Raw genomic sequence first — 12,577 nt, 5'->3', positions numbered from 1 at the left:
TTCTAGTCTTCATCTCTTAATGCAGGCAACCGTGTTCATGAACAGGCATATATTTCTCCTCTTGGGAATCTGTATGTTCTAGCTATGGGTGTACACATGCTCTGTCACTTGCGACTGGAAAATTTTCCTTTGACACTTTCGTACTCTTGCTCCTTCTTAGCTATTGCTTGTGACATGGCATGCAAGATGGAGCTTGTCTACTCTTTTTCCTTCCTTTCACTGTTAGAAACTGGCCTACTGTTTTTTTGGTCCAGGTCAATTTGCTGGTCCCAAAGATCCTCGACGGAAGGATCTTTCTTGTCCTTTTCCTGAACCAGCTAAGGTGGAACTGACTGTAATGATCAGAAGTCCTTTCAAGTAGTGTAGTAGAGACCAGAAGGATTCTTATGTGTTCTCAGCAAGGTATATAACTTCAAATATCTTCAGTGTTAACTCTCCTGAGTCTTCAGTCTGTGAAAGACTGTGCTTTAGTCATTGTGCCACTATTTGCAGTCTGTTTGACCAGATTGTCTCATTGCTCCAAGCATTTGTTCCCTGGAGAAACAGGATCTTCACATCAGTGTCAGACTTTTGAGCTTTCTGGAGTGTGTGCCAAACCTTTCAGTGACGTCTTCATGAGTTACACGTGCAAATGATGGTGCTTGATTTAATCAAAATGTTTTCTACAGACAAACAAGTGGCTGTTAGGTTTGAATTTCCCCTGCTGTTGTAGAACACCAAATCTCTGTTACACTTCATGCTGTAGATAGTATGGCCTGATCAATCCAGGGTTTTTTTTGTGAGAACAGTGTCAAAATACCACCTCCACTAAGAGATTTCTCAGGTTTTTTTCCTCTCAAGCCTCATATTTCTAGGGCTTTTTTCATTTAATGGAAATGTAGGGAATTGTAGTAGCTGTGTTGAAATTGTTGTGAATGGAGAATGAATGGCAATGGGAGTGTGGGGAAGCCCCCGAAGGTAAAAAAGGCAAGAGAAGGGCTAGTAAGAATGGCATGTATTGATGACAGGGCATCAAGACCCCAGCATGTCTAAATGCAGCTACTCAAGACACCCATTTCAGGAAAAATAAGACCGATTATGCTCAGACTAAAACAAAGACTCAAGGTTAAGAGATGATGGCAGGAACGTAAAAAATGACATAACCTTTCATCAGATAAGGAAAGAAAGGGCTGTGAGTAAATCCTAATGATTCCCAGAAATCTTAATTACTGTCAGCTTTTTGTGCCTACATGCTGAACAGATTACTTGAATGCAAGCATCTTGTTCTTCTTTGTTGGTATTAGAATGTGTGTGAAACTGATATTGTTTTAAAATGTATGATCTCTTTTTGTTTGTTTATAGAATTGGATTTGTTTTCATTTTAAGTACAAAAGAAGAAATTGATGGAAATGAAGATGTTGGAATAGCTCTTTGGAGAACTTTTAATTACATTGCAGAGGAATCGGACACCTTTCAAGCCTTTACCTCAATAATTAATGTTAGTTCTTTCACAACAAATTACCTCTTTTTTTTTAACTTTTCTGTAGAGTTAGGATGTTGCTACCTTGTGGCAACACAATACATTTGCATTTACTTCACATGGAAACCAAGTATTGAAAACATGTATAGCATTAATATGCTATAGAATGATTTGCAGAAATATTATTCTCGTCTAGAAACCAAGTTGTTCTTGTCAGTTTACCCATCTACAGGCTTTCTTCAAGAATGTAAAAAGGTAGATGCATACCTTAGAGCTTTCAGTATATTCTGGTGAGAAATGATTCTGTATTATTTGTGTTAATGTGATGTGCCTGCCTTTGTGTTCTGTATCTCTTGGAGTACAGGCATTTTAATGTCACTTTGGCAATCCTATAAGGTTTGAAAAACTCTTGGTTGTTCTCTAGTGTAGAAAGTGAAGCAGAGTAAGGTGAGTTCTTTTTTGGTCATGTTTGAGTTGTTCATGGGTGTAGAAAACAGAAATATTCCAGGCTTGCAGCTTAATGAATGAGCCAGGTTTCCTGTGCGAGAGACTGCAGGTTCGTGTAAAGACAGGAATTTCAGAGACAAGAGATGAATGGAAATAAAGTGAGCAGTCTATGTGAAGACTCTGCAGGCAAAATTATATCAGACAATATGGAATTAATACATAACACTTTTTTCTTACTTTTGTTTTCTATTATTCTGTTCAGTGCCTAGAAACTAATGTCATGGACAAACTCAAGAGAGCCTAAGATGAAAGGAATTGAAGTAACTAGGAATACCTTGGAAGAGAAATAGAAATCCACAAGTGCTAGAAGCTGACATGCATGCGTGACTATTATCCATGACCAGATCACAAAATATCGATTTACAGTGTGCTTTTTAAAATGTTGTGTTCCTCTGTTTACTTTATTTCATAATATAAAAAGGAGGGGATGATAAATATCATTAAAAGATAACAAGAATAGAATGAATAAAATACAGGTTTGAGATATTCAGCGCTATAGAGAGAAATGTACTGTTCCTCATTTGAAAAGAAATTGATTGAATAATTTTCACTTCAAATTTCTTTTGTATGTTTGATGAAAGTAATCAAATCTTATGCTGTGAAATAAAATGGTATTGGTAAGGAAAAATTATCACTCTAGGAAAAAGTATCACTGGCTAATTCAGGCTTGGATTCATCCCATATAGATTCAGGTAACTACCCATGATTAGGTAGTTTATAGTAGGAATTTACATTCCTTCTCTAATCAGTGGAGAGAAATAACCTTTCACATTCAGCTCACATAAGTGTATTTACTCTGCCATTTCAGATTTAGACTAAAGGTATAATAACAGCTTAATCAGAACAGTGCTCTGATGAAAAAATGTGCATACGTGAGATGGTGGTAATTACTAAAGCAATATAAAAACTGCAATATAGCAATAAAAGCAATATAAAAGTATACAGATTACAGCACTATAAAAAGATGATATTGTTTATCGACTTTTAATAGTTTTATTAAATTATAATTGAAAATTTATTAAATTTTACTTGTTTCTTTCTCCTATAATTCTTACAGATGTACCATGAAATGAAAGATGGAAATGTTCTAACAGTAAATCAGGTGAAAGATGTTCTTAGAAGCAAATACCCCCATGCTGATGTTCAGAGTATACTAGGTGTTCATTCTGAATACGATGAAGGGAGGAAGGTATGTTGAGAGCAAATATTGCGGTACACAATTCATTGAATTTGCTAAGCTGAAAGAATGCTAAATGTTAAAGCACGGAAATACAGTATCTTTGAGTTAAATTTTTCTTCAGACACCATTCAGGCATTAGCGGAAATGTTGAAAGTGTTTCTGTATTACTACTCTCACTAGTAAAATTTACTATTGCCTGCTGCTTTCAGGCACACAAGTTTTTTTTTCTAGTAAGCATGTCAAGGGGTCTCTCTTGCGCTACAGAAATTGTTTACCTGTGTCTTCTGGGTGAGGAGCTGAAGCCTGTCTTCTAGGTGAAACACTGTTTCCTTTATTTGTGCTTTCTGGTTATAATTTCCTTTGGGAAAGACAGCTATAGATTTTGATTTAAAGGTTATAGAGAAGACATATTTTTATCTATAATTGATTACGTAGACAATTTTCTGCTAGCATACATATAAAAATACCATTTTCCTTCATGTGTCTTCAGCCATGCCGTCTACATAATCTTGTGTTTCTGACACATGCTGTCCACTTTATTTATTTCCTTTTAAAATTTGTTATATAATGTGTATTATGGTCCTTTAAAAAGGTGCATCTGGGCAGCCAGAAAAAAGGTGCTGTTTGCTTTATGCTGCTTGTTCCTCATTGAGTCGCATGGAGGCTTTGTATGGAAGGGCAGTTTGAATCTGCCCTGGAAATAGTTGGATACACTTAGGGGAGGAAAGCTTCCCACAGAGAACATTAAGGGAAGAAAAATAGATGGAGACCCTCCAAGAAGAAGCCCCCTGTATGAGCAGGGACTATGAGACTGCGATGAAGATCAGGGAGGAGACAGTGAGGTGGCAGAAAGACGAACACATGGATACTGTCATGGAGTTTGTAGCCTGTTCTGCTGTCTTATTGAATAAGGCTTGGCTTCTGAACATAAAGGCTTTTGAGGGGTTTGGGGGTGCTGTCTTTGGGGAAAAGGTCTAGGTCAATCCACCTCAAACTATGACAGTCTCAAGGTCCTTCTCCAATGTTATTTGCTTAATATTTTTCGCTAAGAATATTAAGCAAAATAAAATGTTCCTCAGCAAGATGATAAAGCGAAAGTTTAAAACACCACATATGGATCTATAATTTCTTTTGTCATTCTAGTTGAGAAATGAGTCCCATGTGTCCTGTTTGGTTTCCAAACTTTTCCTGTTTTGTCCCTGCTACTCATGAGAAGGTGTGACAGTGAATAGTGCTTGGAGATTAGAGTTCATTGTCTCTTGATATTAGTTTCATTTTTTGCTACCGTCAGCCACAGTCTATTTAATCCTGTGATATTTCTGATATGATCAGGCAGGAGCAACCTTTTATAAAAAGACTGGCCTGGGTCCATTGCCTCAAGCTCTGTTTAATGGCGTGCCCTTTAACAGAGAAGAGATGGATGCTGCAGAGTTAGAGACAGTTATTCTTCAGAGGATTATTGATGCCACCGGGTTCTTCCAGAGAGCAGTGTTCATGGTATGTTTAACATTTCCGAATGAACACAAGATGAAGTATTTGGCAGTGGATTGTTTGAGTCGTGTTTGTATAAAAAATTCTTTATGATGAGATGGCTTGAAATTAATAATATGACAACTGAAATTACGTTGTTACATTAATTTGCGGTCATGATTCTGAAACTGTGTGTTTAGATTACACAAGATTGAAGGATCAACTAAGCATATAGTAATCATATGGAATTTTTCAACCAGAAACTGAAGTTGTTCATTGAAAAATGTGTATCTGATATTTTGAAATATTGTCTCTGTGATATTTATTTATACATTTTTTTGACTTGCCATTGTCCATAACTTGGTGTATATAGAAGCTTTAAGCTCAGTTGAAAGATTTTGTACAAATACTTGGTCTTTGTTTGACTTGGATTAAATCTGTACTTTTATAGTTTCTTTTCTCTTACTACAGGGTTTGTTAAATGATCATATAAATGCAATGGATTTTCTTATGGATCAGCACAATGTAGTTTCCCGTATAAACCCCACTATTCTTGGAGGAGAAAGAAGATACATATATTTCAGATCCACACCTGGTAACTACTTTTCTCAGATTGGCTGTTGTTATGATGTTCCATTTTAAGTCTAACATGTTGTGTTTTACGTTTTGCAGTTCCATTTGATGTGGAAGACTTCTCTACTTTCTCCTTTTTGGACTCACAAGATAAAAGTGCTGTAATTTCAGACAACATGAAGTATTTAACAAAAAAGGGTATATTAATTTTGTATATGGGATATATATATATATATGGGTATTACAAATTGTTGAAATTTGCCAGTAAAATATCCCAAGTAAGTATCCCAAGGATCCATTTAAATACATTTCCCAGTATCCGAGTATCTTCTTTCAGGAGCTGGCTCATATCCTAATATTATAAACATAACAAGATAGTTATTTTAGATTTTGTAGTTTTGGAATGGTATCAATGTTGTGGCTAGTTGTTTTTTGTTTTACAGATGTGAAGTTAAAAAACTTTCCAAGACTTTTGCAGCTTCAAAAACAGACTCAGTTTTCATACTAATATGGTTTTACTTGAGGATATTAAAGAGAGTATATTCAGTTTTCAAGTGACTCTTAGTTGCAGCATTATCAAGTGAAGAATGTATGGTCTTTGTAATATCTGTATCAAAACTACGCATTTCTACAATTTAAGGAATAATTGGTTCTATTTCTTATTTATTAGCATTTGGTATCTCTATTTTTCCTTTAATTAGATTGTTTAATTTTGATATCTGAAGCTTTGTCTTTCTGTAGAAAAGAAAAAAAATTCTGATGGATTATCACTCATTTATACATTTTTATCTTGCTAAAACTCACGCTTTTTTGTACATTTAAAATATTTGTGACGTAAAATATTCTTATTGCATACGCAAGTACTTTACCTTGGAGTTAGAAGAAATTATAATTACAACAGTGAGGGCATAATACTGCATGGAATTTTGCAATAGTCTGTATCTTGTTAAGTTCTAGGAGTAGACAGTTAACAGCTGCTCATTGACATCAGTCCATCAAGAGACAGAATAATCCTGTTAACAAAGTGCTATTCTGTCAGTAATTATTATGAGGTATTAACATAGTTTTTGCTTACTCCATTATCAGAAAGAAATGCCCTATACTACATTTCTTTAGAATAAAGTTATTTGACTCTATTTGATTCTCTGTCTACAACCACAGGGACATTCCAGCTAATTGTCAAATGATGACTGGCTTTCAATCTGTAGGCTCATTTCTAAGCTTCAGATCTCTTGTGTAAAACCCATAACCTTTAAGATGGAATCTACACTTCAAATCTCTGTCCCCAGTGTGTTTCTCTAGACCCCAACAACACTTAATCATAACTTCTTCCTAGAATCTCACCAGAACCTTGTAAAATTCCTGTCTATATGTATTACCTTTTAGGGGACATATGATAGACCTGAGTAGACTGATATTCTTTTACAGGTAATTTTGCAGAATTTTTCATGTACCATTGCCCTTCTATGAAAAATAAAGAACCAGGATGTAACAGACCAGGAAAAAGGGACATTTTCTAAGTGTACACCTATACTATAGTTTACTTTCTTTGGGCTGTATTTGGTGTATTCCCATTTGTGTCCAGATATGGTAAATTTTACTCTGCTTTTGGTTGAAGGACTATCCTTAGCTGCTGGGGAAAGTGAATGGCCTGATTCATGCATTCTTGTAACTATGTAAGTCTTTTAATGTCTGGCTATATGATCAGCCTCCATCAAATGTTCACAAGAAACGTTTGGTAAAGAAAGTTTTTTTTTAATTTGAGCTAACTTATTATTTAGGGCCATCATGTTTCAGTGGTACAGCAACAGATCAGCTATTTTAGTGACTCTTATATTAACATGATGAAGTACCCCCTAATAATTTTTGTTTCAGTTCAGAGGGCAAAAGATTCTTACGTGGTAAAGATTAGTCCTACAGTTGAAGTTAGCAGTCAAACACACACATAAACTTCAAAATCTCAAACAGAATGAATTCATTATTCATTACTCATGAGAAGATTCTCCAGCATGTAAAGAAGGATTATCTTTAATTTTCAGATGAAGATGCATTATATGCTGTTACTATCTGGATTATTGCTGATTTTGATAAGCCAGCTGGGAGACGACTGCTTTCTAATGCTTTGAAACACCTGGTGAGTTTCTAGCAGTTTTTGTTGAAATAATTGCTATGAATATGATCTTAACAACACTGTGCACATTCAAAAAATTATACTCTTAAATAAAGGTGTAACAATATTTTTTTTTTGGTGGGTCAGGTGCAGACTTACAAGACTGTGCTTTCATTTTGCTTTACTCTTCTGCAGCACTGGCATCTTATGGGCCTGTAAATGATCATTTGGTTCATGGACTCCTGACGCAGGAGACAAACTATGACACTGTGCATTAAAAGGGTGAATTTCTTCCCAATTACAGACCTTCTCCCATGAGGTAACCTAGCATGTTACCTGGGCCAGGGAAGTTAGGATAATGCTTGTTGATGTGAACCATTATTCAGTGTTCTGTATTGTATGGCATAGCTGTGGCCATGAAGTGACCATTTTTCCACATATTGTATGTTTCTGAGACAGATTTTTTTTTTGTATTTTAATATGCTAGGAGGATCATCCACATTTTATGAGTTTGCTTATTTTTAAGTTCTTCAGTATTAATAATAAGATTTAAATTATACAAGTAAATGTCACATGAATATAAATGACAAAAAACCCCTCAGTTCTGGGGTTAGAAGAGTAATTAGACTGAAATTGGGAAAACATCTAGATTTACTAATCAGGAATGAAACAGCAACGACTCTAAGGGAATTATAAAGTTGGTATGTTGCAGGGAGCCTGTGATACCAAATATGTCCTAAAAAGATGCTTAAACTCTGAAGAGGAATATGCAGTGCAAGTCCTTGTTACAGAAAAACATTTCATTTATCTGACTGCTAGATCTGTGACCCAAGCTTGACAGATGTATTCCCTCTGTAGTTTGTTTTCCCCCTCTCCTTTCAGCAGGGAAAATATGCTATAGCTCCCAACTAGGAAGTGAGAACTGTGTGGGCAAGTCCTCATGTGTTAGTGAGCAGAATCTAGGAAAAACATTAGAAAAAGCTGTTCTAAATAAGGTTTGTTGGATCTTCTATGAAATTGTGGTTTAATTGGTTATCTTCATTCTAATTCATAGATTTGATTTAGATAAACCTTATATACTGCTTGGTCTAGTGATTTCCAAGTTTCATGACAAAAAGACAGAAACAGTGTTTTTTTTAAAGTCCGTTGATTTGTATGGAGACTCTCTTATCCTTTCCAGTCCCTTTTGTCTGTTGGGTCAGGGTCTAGTAGAATTTCTGATAGGTGCAGAACTGGCAGAGACATCTCTTGCACATGACTTGCCATCGGCATGGGAAGAAAAGCGTGCAAGAATCTGGGAGGGAAAGTGGCTGAAAGGAACTCACTTTTTAACTATTCCAGCTACTATATAATATTTTGAAAATTACTAATAAATTTTTACTTCATTTGAAGAAACTAGAGATGTCTTAGCTGGAAGAGATCTCTGGAGGTCATCTAGTTCAGCCTCCCACTCAAAGTAGGATTATTGGCATCATTAGATCAGGTCAGCTGTAGGTTTGTCTGAAGGAGTCCTGAAAATCTCCGAGGAGGCGACTCTGTCCCCTCCCTTGACAATTTGCTCTGGTGTTGCACTGCCTTCCTAGTGTAGTTCTTCCTGCCAGGCCAAAATTTGTGACCATTACCCCTTGTTATACTCTTTGCCACTACCAGGAAGAGTTTGGCCCTGTCATATTTTTCACTCCCTCTTCCATAGTTGTTGGTTGCTATTAGGGTTCTTCGTAGCTGCCTCTTTGCCAGACTGAGCAAGCCCAGCTTCTTCAATGCCTCCTCATAGGCCACTGACCATCTTGGTAGCCCTTTGCTGAAGCCTCTTCAGCATCTCAACATGCTTACTGCACTGGGGGGACCAAAACCAGGCACAGCAGTCCAAGTGCAGCCTCACAAGTACTGAGTAGAGGAGAGTAAGAACTTCCCTTGATTGGCTTGCCCTGTGTCTCCTCATGTAGCCTAGTATGCTGCCTGTCATCTTTCCAGTGAGACCATGTTTCTCAGGAACAGTTTAAAGTACACATTTTCAAGCTTTTCAAATAAGTGTTTTAACAAAACTCTTCTCAAGGGCTGCAATTTAAAGTTTGCTGATTAAACATGTTGAATACCGGTGATTTCATTGCTTATTTTTCTATTCTGTACTGCAATAGAGTCCATTTACCTTTTTGTCAGCTAGTGATGCTGTTTGATCCTACCTTAGATCATTACTCTCTCTAGTTAAATTTAAGTGGCATCACTGATTTTAGCAAGTGGAAGACTTTCCTGCTGATTAACATTAAAGTGATAAGTGGATAAATTTTCTTGTATTTATTTTATGCTTAGTTTGATAGTTTTTGAAAAATAGAAAAACATCTACAAAACCAGTTCTGAAGTCAGTAAATGAACACTTGTGCATGTCCCTTGTTAAAAATACACTTCTGTAGAATGCTCAAAGGCCATTGTTCTACACCGAAAAAAAATTCCTCTATTTATGTATTACGGAATAGGTAAATCCTTACTAATAACATTTTTACTCCTAGTTGAAGTTCTGAATTAGGCATTGATGTATGGTTTCTAAAGACAAATAGCTGCAAAAAATTAAATACTTAAGAGCGTTTCACAGAATTATAACAGATATGAATACAATGGGTAACGGCAGATGGAACTGTGAAGTTGTGTATTATTCTGTGTTTTTCTTTGCAGAAAACAAGCAGTCATACACGAGTTGGGATTTTGAACAATCCTTCATCAAAAATAAAGGAAGATAACACAGCCATTGCAAAAGGAATTTTGACTGCTTTTCTAACCCAAAACAACAGCAACTTAAAAAGTTTCCTAAGTAAACTCAGTAAGGAAGAGACAGCAAAATCCCTTGCTGCTGGAACTAAAATTGCTAAATTCCTCATCCCAGTGAGTGCAAACTAAATTAGACTACTTTCTTTTTCATTTGACATACATTTTATTGTAAGGAGATGTTGAGAGTAACAGTGTTCGGCCAAGTGCTATGAAGTTTATAATCCTTATACAGTTTCCCTTATACAGTCTGCTGAAGCAGATCTGGATTTTAGTAACTTTTATGTGATGGAAGAATAGAGAGTTTCTTTAAAGGAAGAAAATAGGAGAATACTGAAAAATACAGAGTACAGATACTGGATTATTGAGACAAAAATAGTTTAATTTTTAATTGTTGATTGTTTTTTTTAATAATGCTCAATTAAAATTACAAAATTTGTCAAGAATTAAGACTTCAGAAGTAACTGGTTTTATCTTGCTGTTGTCGTTGTGAGCAGTAATAGGCACAGGCTGAAGCAGTTGAAGTTAACGAGCATTGTATACTTCTGGCCAACATTTTCTGGTGTGTTTCTATGAAAATTCATTGGTTTAAAATACAAATGTTGCTGATTCCAAAGTTTACATGTAGAGTGGAGTTTGGTTATCAAATAACAGCTGCAAACTACAGTTTTGGTTTCAGAAGGAGCTGTAAATTGTAGTGTTTTTAAATAGGAAGATTTGGAAGACTAAGAGAACTCTCTGGCACCATATTGGAAAATTAATTACCTGGTTTGGGTCATGCTCTTATTGTCTAATAAATTTTGAAAGACTAATTAAGCAGTGTATTCATGTTACTAATTTATTTTGTTATACTAATTGTATCTGATTGAATCTACTTGCTTGGTCTGTGTATTTCTAAAGAAATACATATCAGTAGAGTTTAATACAGCAGGATAATTTTGACAGGTGAGGCACAGTGCCATTGTAAGCATGGCAAAGTTCCAGGATTTTTTTCCCACTTTGAATATTGATTTGTTATGTGTCTTACTGGATGATGTTCGCTTCCCCAAAACATGTTTAAGCTGTATCCAATGACCACATTAAAATGACTGTTAGGTTTTTGGAGTATTATGGATTTTTTAATAACTTTTTCCTCAAAGTGAGAATACAGTTCAGTTGTTAACAGAGAATGTTGTTTTTCGTACAGCTGTGTGCTGGATTGTAGGAAAAAGTGCTTAACCCCAGGCTCAGCTTTCCTCTCATGATTATTCTCAGTTGCCCAAGGGTAAAAACTGCCCACGAGCTAGCTGGGAGACCGTGGCTTTACACCAACAGTCATGTACTTGCATTGAAACTGAGGTTGTTCTTTTACTTTGATTTCTGGTTACCACATAACTTGAAGAAAATCTTTGATTACCTCAGCTGTTACAAAATTTATTTTTGCTGAATCATTCCACCATCTCATGCTTTACCTTTGCTTTAGGGAATGGATGATGATACTTTTGAGAAGAAGTACAACACTATAGGACTGGATTTAATTAAAACCCACCAGATGTTCTGCCAGGAGGTTCTCAAGCTGCTTCCTGGGCAAATGGCTGTTATGAGCAATGGCAGGGTAAGAAGGATATTAAGTCATCTCTCAACCTTTTTCTAGGTATTTTTTACTTCCTGGAACTTCAAGCTAAAGAAAATGCATTATATTGATTTCCCACTTGTGCACCCTGTTGTTAGAGAATGGTATGAAAGTTTGCCTTGTTTTTTATTTTGTTTTACTCCTAATTTTTTTATTAGCTCCATTCCATTGGAGCTACTATGTACGTATGTCATTCCCACAGCTATTCAAGAGTTAATCTGACAAAATTCTCTAAATAAGTTAATATTTGATGTATTATTAATAATGATATTTAAGAATAAATTTTTGTCTGGAAGTTACCTATATTTTACACATTTGGGGATAGGATGAATACTGCATACGTAACAGAAAATAAATTACATTGACTAGGGTAGTATTTCAAGCTCTAAAATCCCCAAATTGTTTATGAATATTAAATTGTTCTATAGTCTTAATTTTTAATGTTCAAATAAAAGTATAGTGGTCTTGTTTCGATTTCTTGTATGTACATTCTGAAACCAATAGCCTTAATTACAGTGTGGCTATAGATGAGCTGTGATTAAAAAAAATACAATATTGGGTTCAATATTTAGTACTTGTTAATGACAGTCATTACCTTACATGACACATACAATTTCTACAAACTACTCTGAGTTAACTGTTTACTATTTTCTATTTATTGCTCCATCATTAGAAAGAAATAGAGATACTACATTGGTATCTCATTACTTGGAAACTCTCTTTAAATTGTGTTCTTAATTACTCTTGTGCATCCTACATGGCTTCTGAGATACAACCGAAACACCACTAACGTACCCACAGAAAGCGTTTCTGTTGATGAAGCATGAAAGAATTGTATTGGCTTTTTTGTCAACCACCCCCCACCAACTAAATATGCAATGTTGCTATATAAATGGTTATTACTGT

The 12,577-nt window shown here is 35.5% G+C and overlaps 1 protein-coding gene across 1 annotated transcript in view; it reads left to right on the top strand.

The window, feature by feature from the left end:
* UGGT2 (UDP-glucose glycoprotein glucosyltransferase 2) overlaps positions 1-12,577 on the top strand; it is an 81,434-nt gene that overhangs the window by 32,633 nt on the left and 36,224 nt on the right. Inside the window, exons 13-21 of the mRNA XM_059835649.1 lie at positions 1,342-1,477; positions 3,024-3,155; positions 4,479-4,643; positions 5,088-5,211; positions 5,289-5,387; positions 5,761-5,778; positions 7,229-7,323; positions 9,970-10,176; positions 11,522-11,653. Coding sequence (XP_059691632.1) covers positions 1,342-1,477; positions 3,024-3,155; positions 4,479-4,643; positions 5,088-5,211; positions 5,289-5,387; positions 5,761-5,778; positions 7,229-7,323; positions 9,970-10,176; positions 11,522-11,653 — 1,108 coding nt within the window. The remainder of the gene's footprint in view (positions 1-1,341; positions 1,478-3,023; positions 3,156-4,478; positions 4,644-5,087; positions 5,212-5,288; positions 5,388-5,760; positions 5,779-7,228; positions 7,324-9,969; positions 10,177-11,521; positions 11,654-12,577) is intronic.

The sequence above is a fragment of the Gavia stellata genome, chromosome 1, assembly GCF_030936135.1.
Source record: "Gavia stellata isolate bGavSte3 chromosome 1, bGavSte3.hap2, whole genome shotgun sequence".
NCBI lineage: Eukaryota > Metazoa > Chordata > Aves > Gaviiformes > Gaviidae > Gavia > Gavia stellata.
This window is presented reverse-complemented; position numbering and strand designations above follow the sequence as displayed.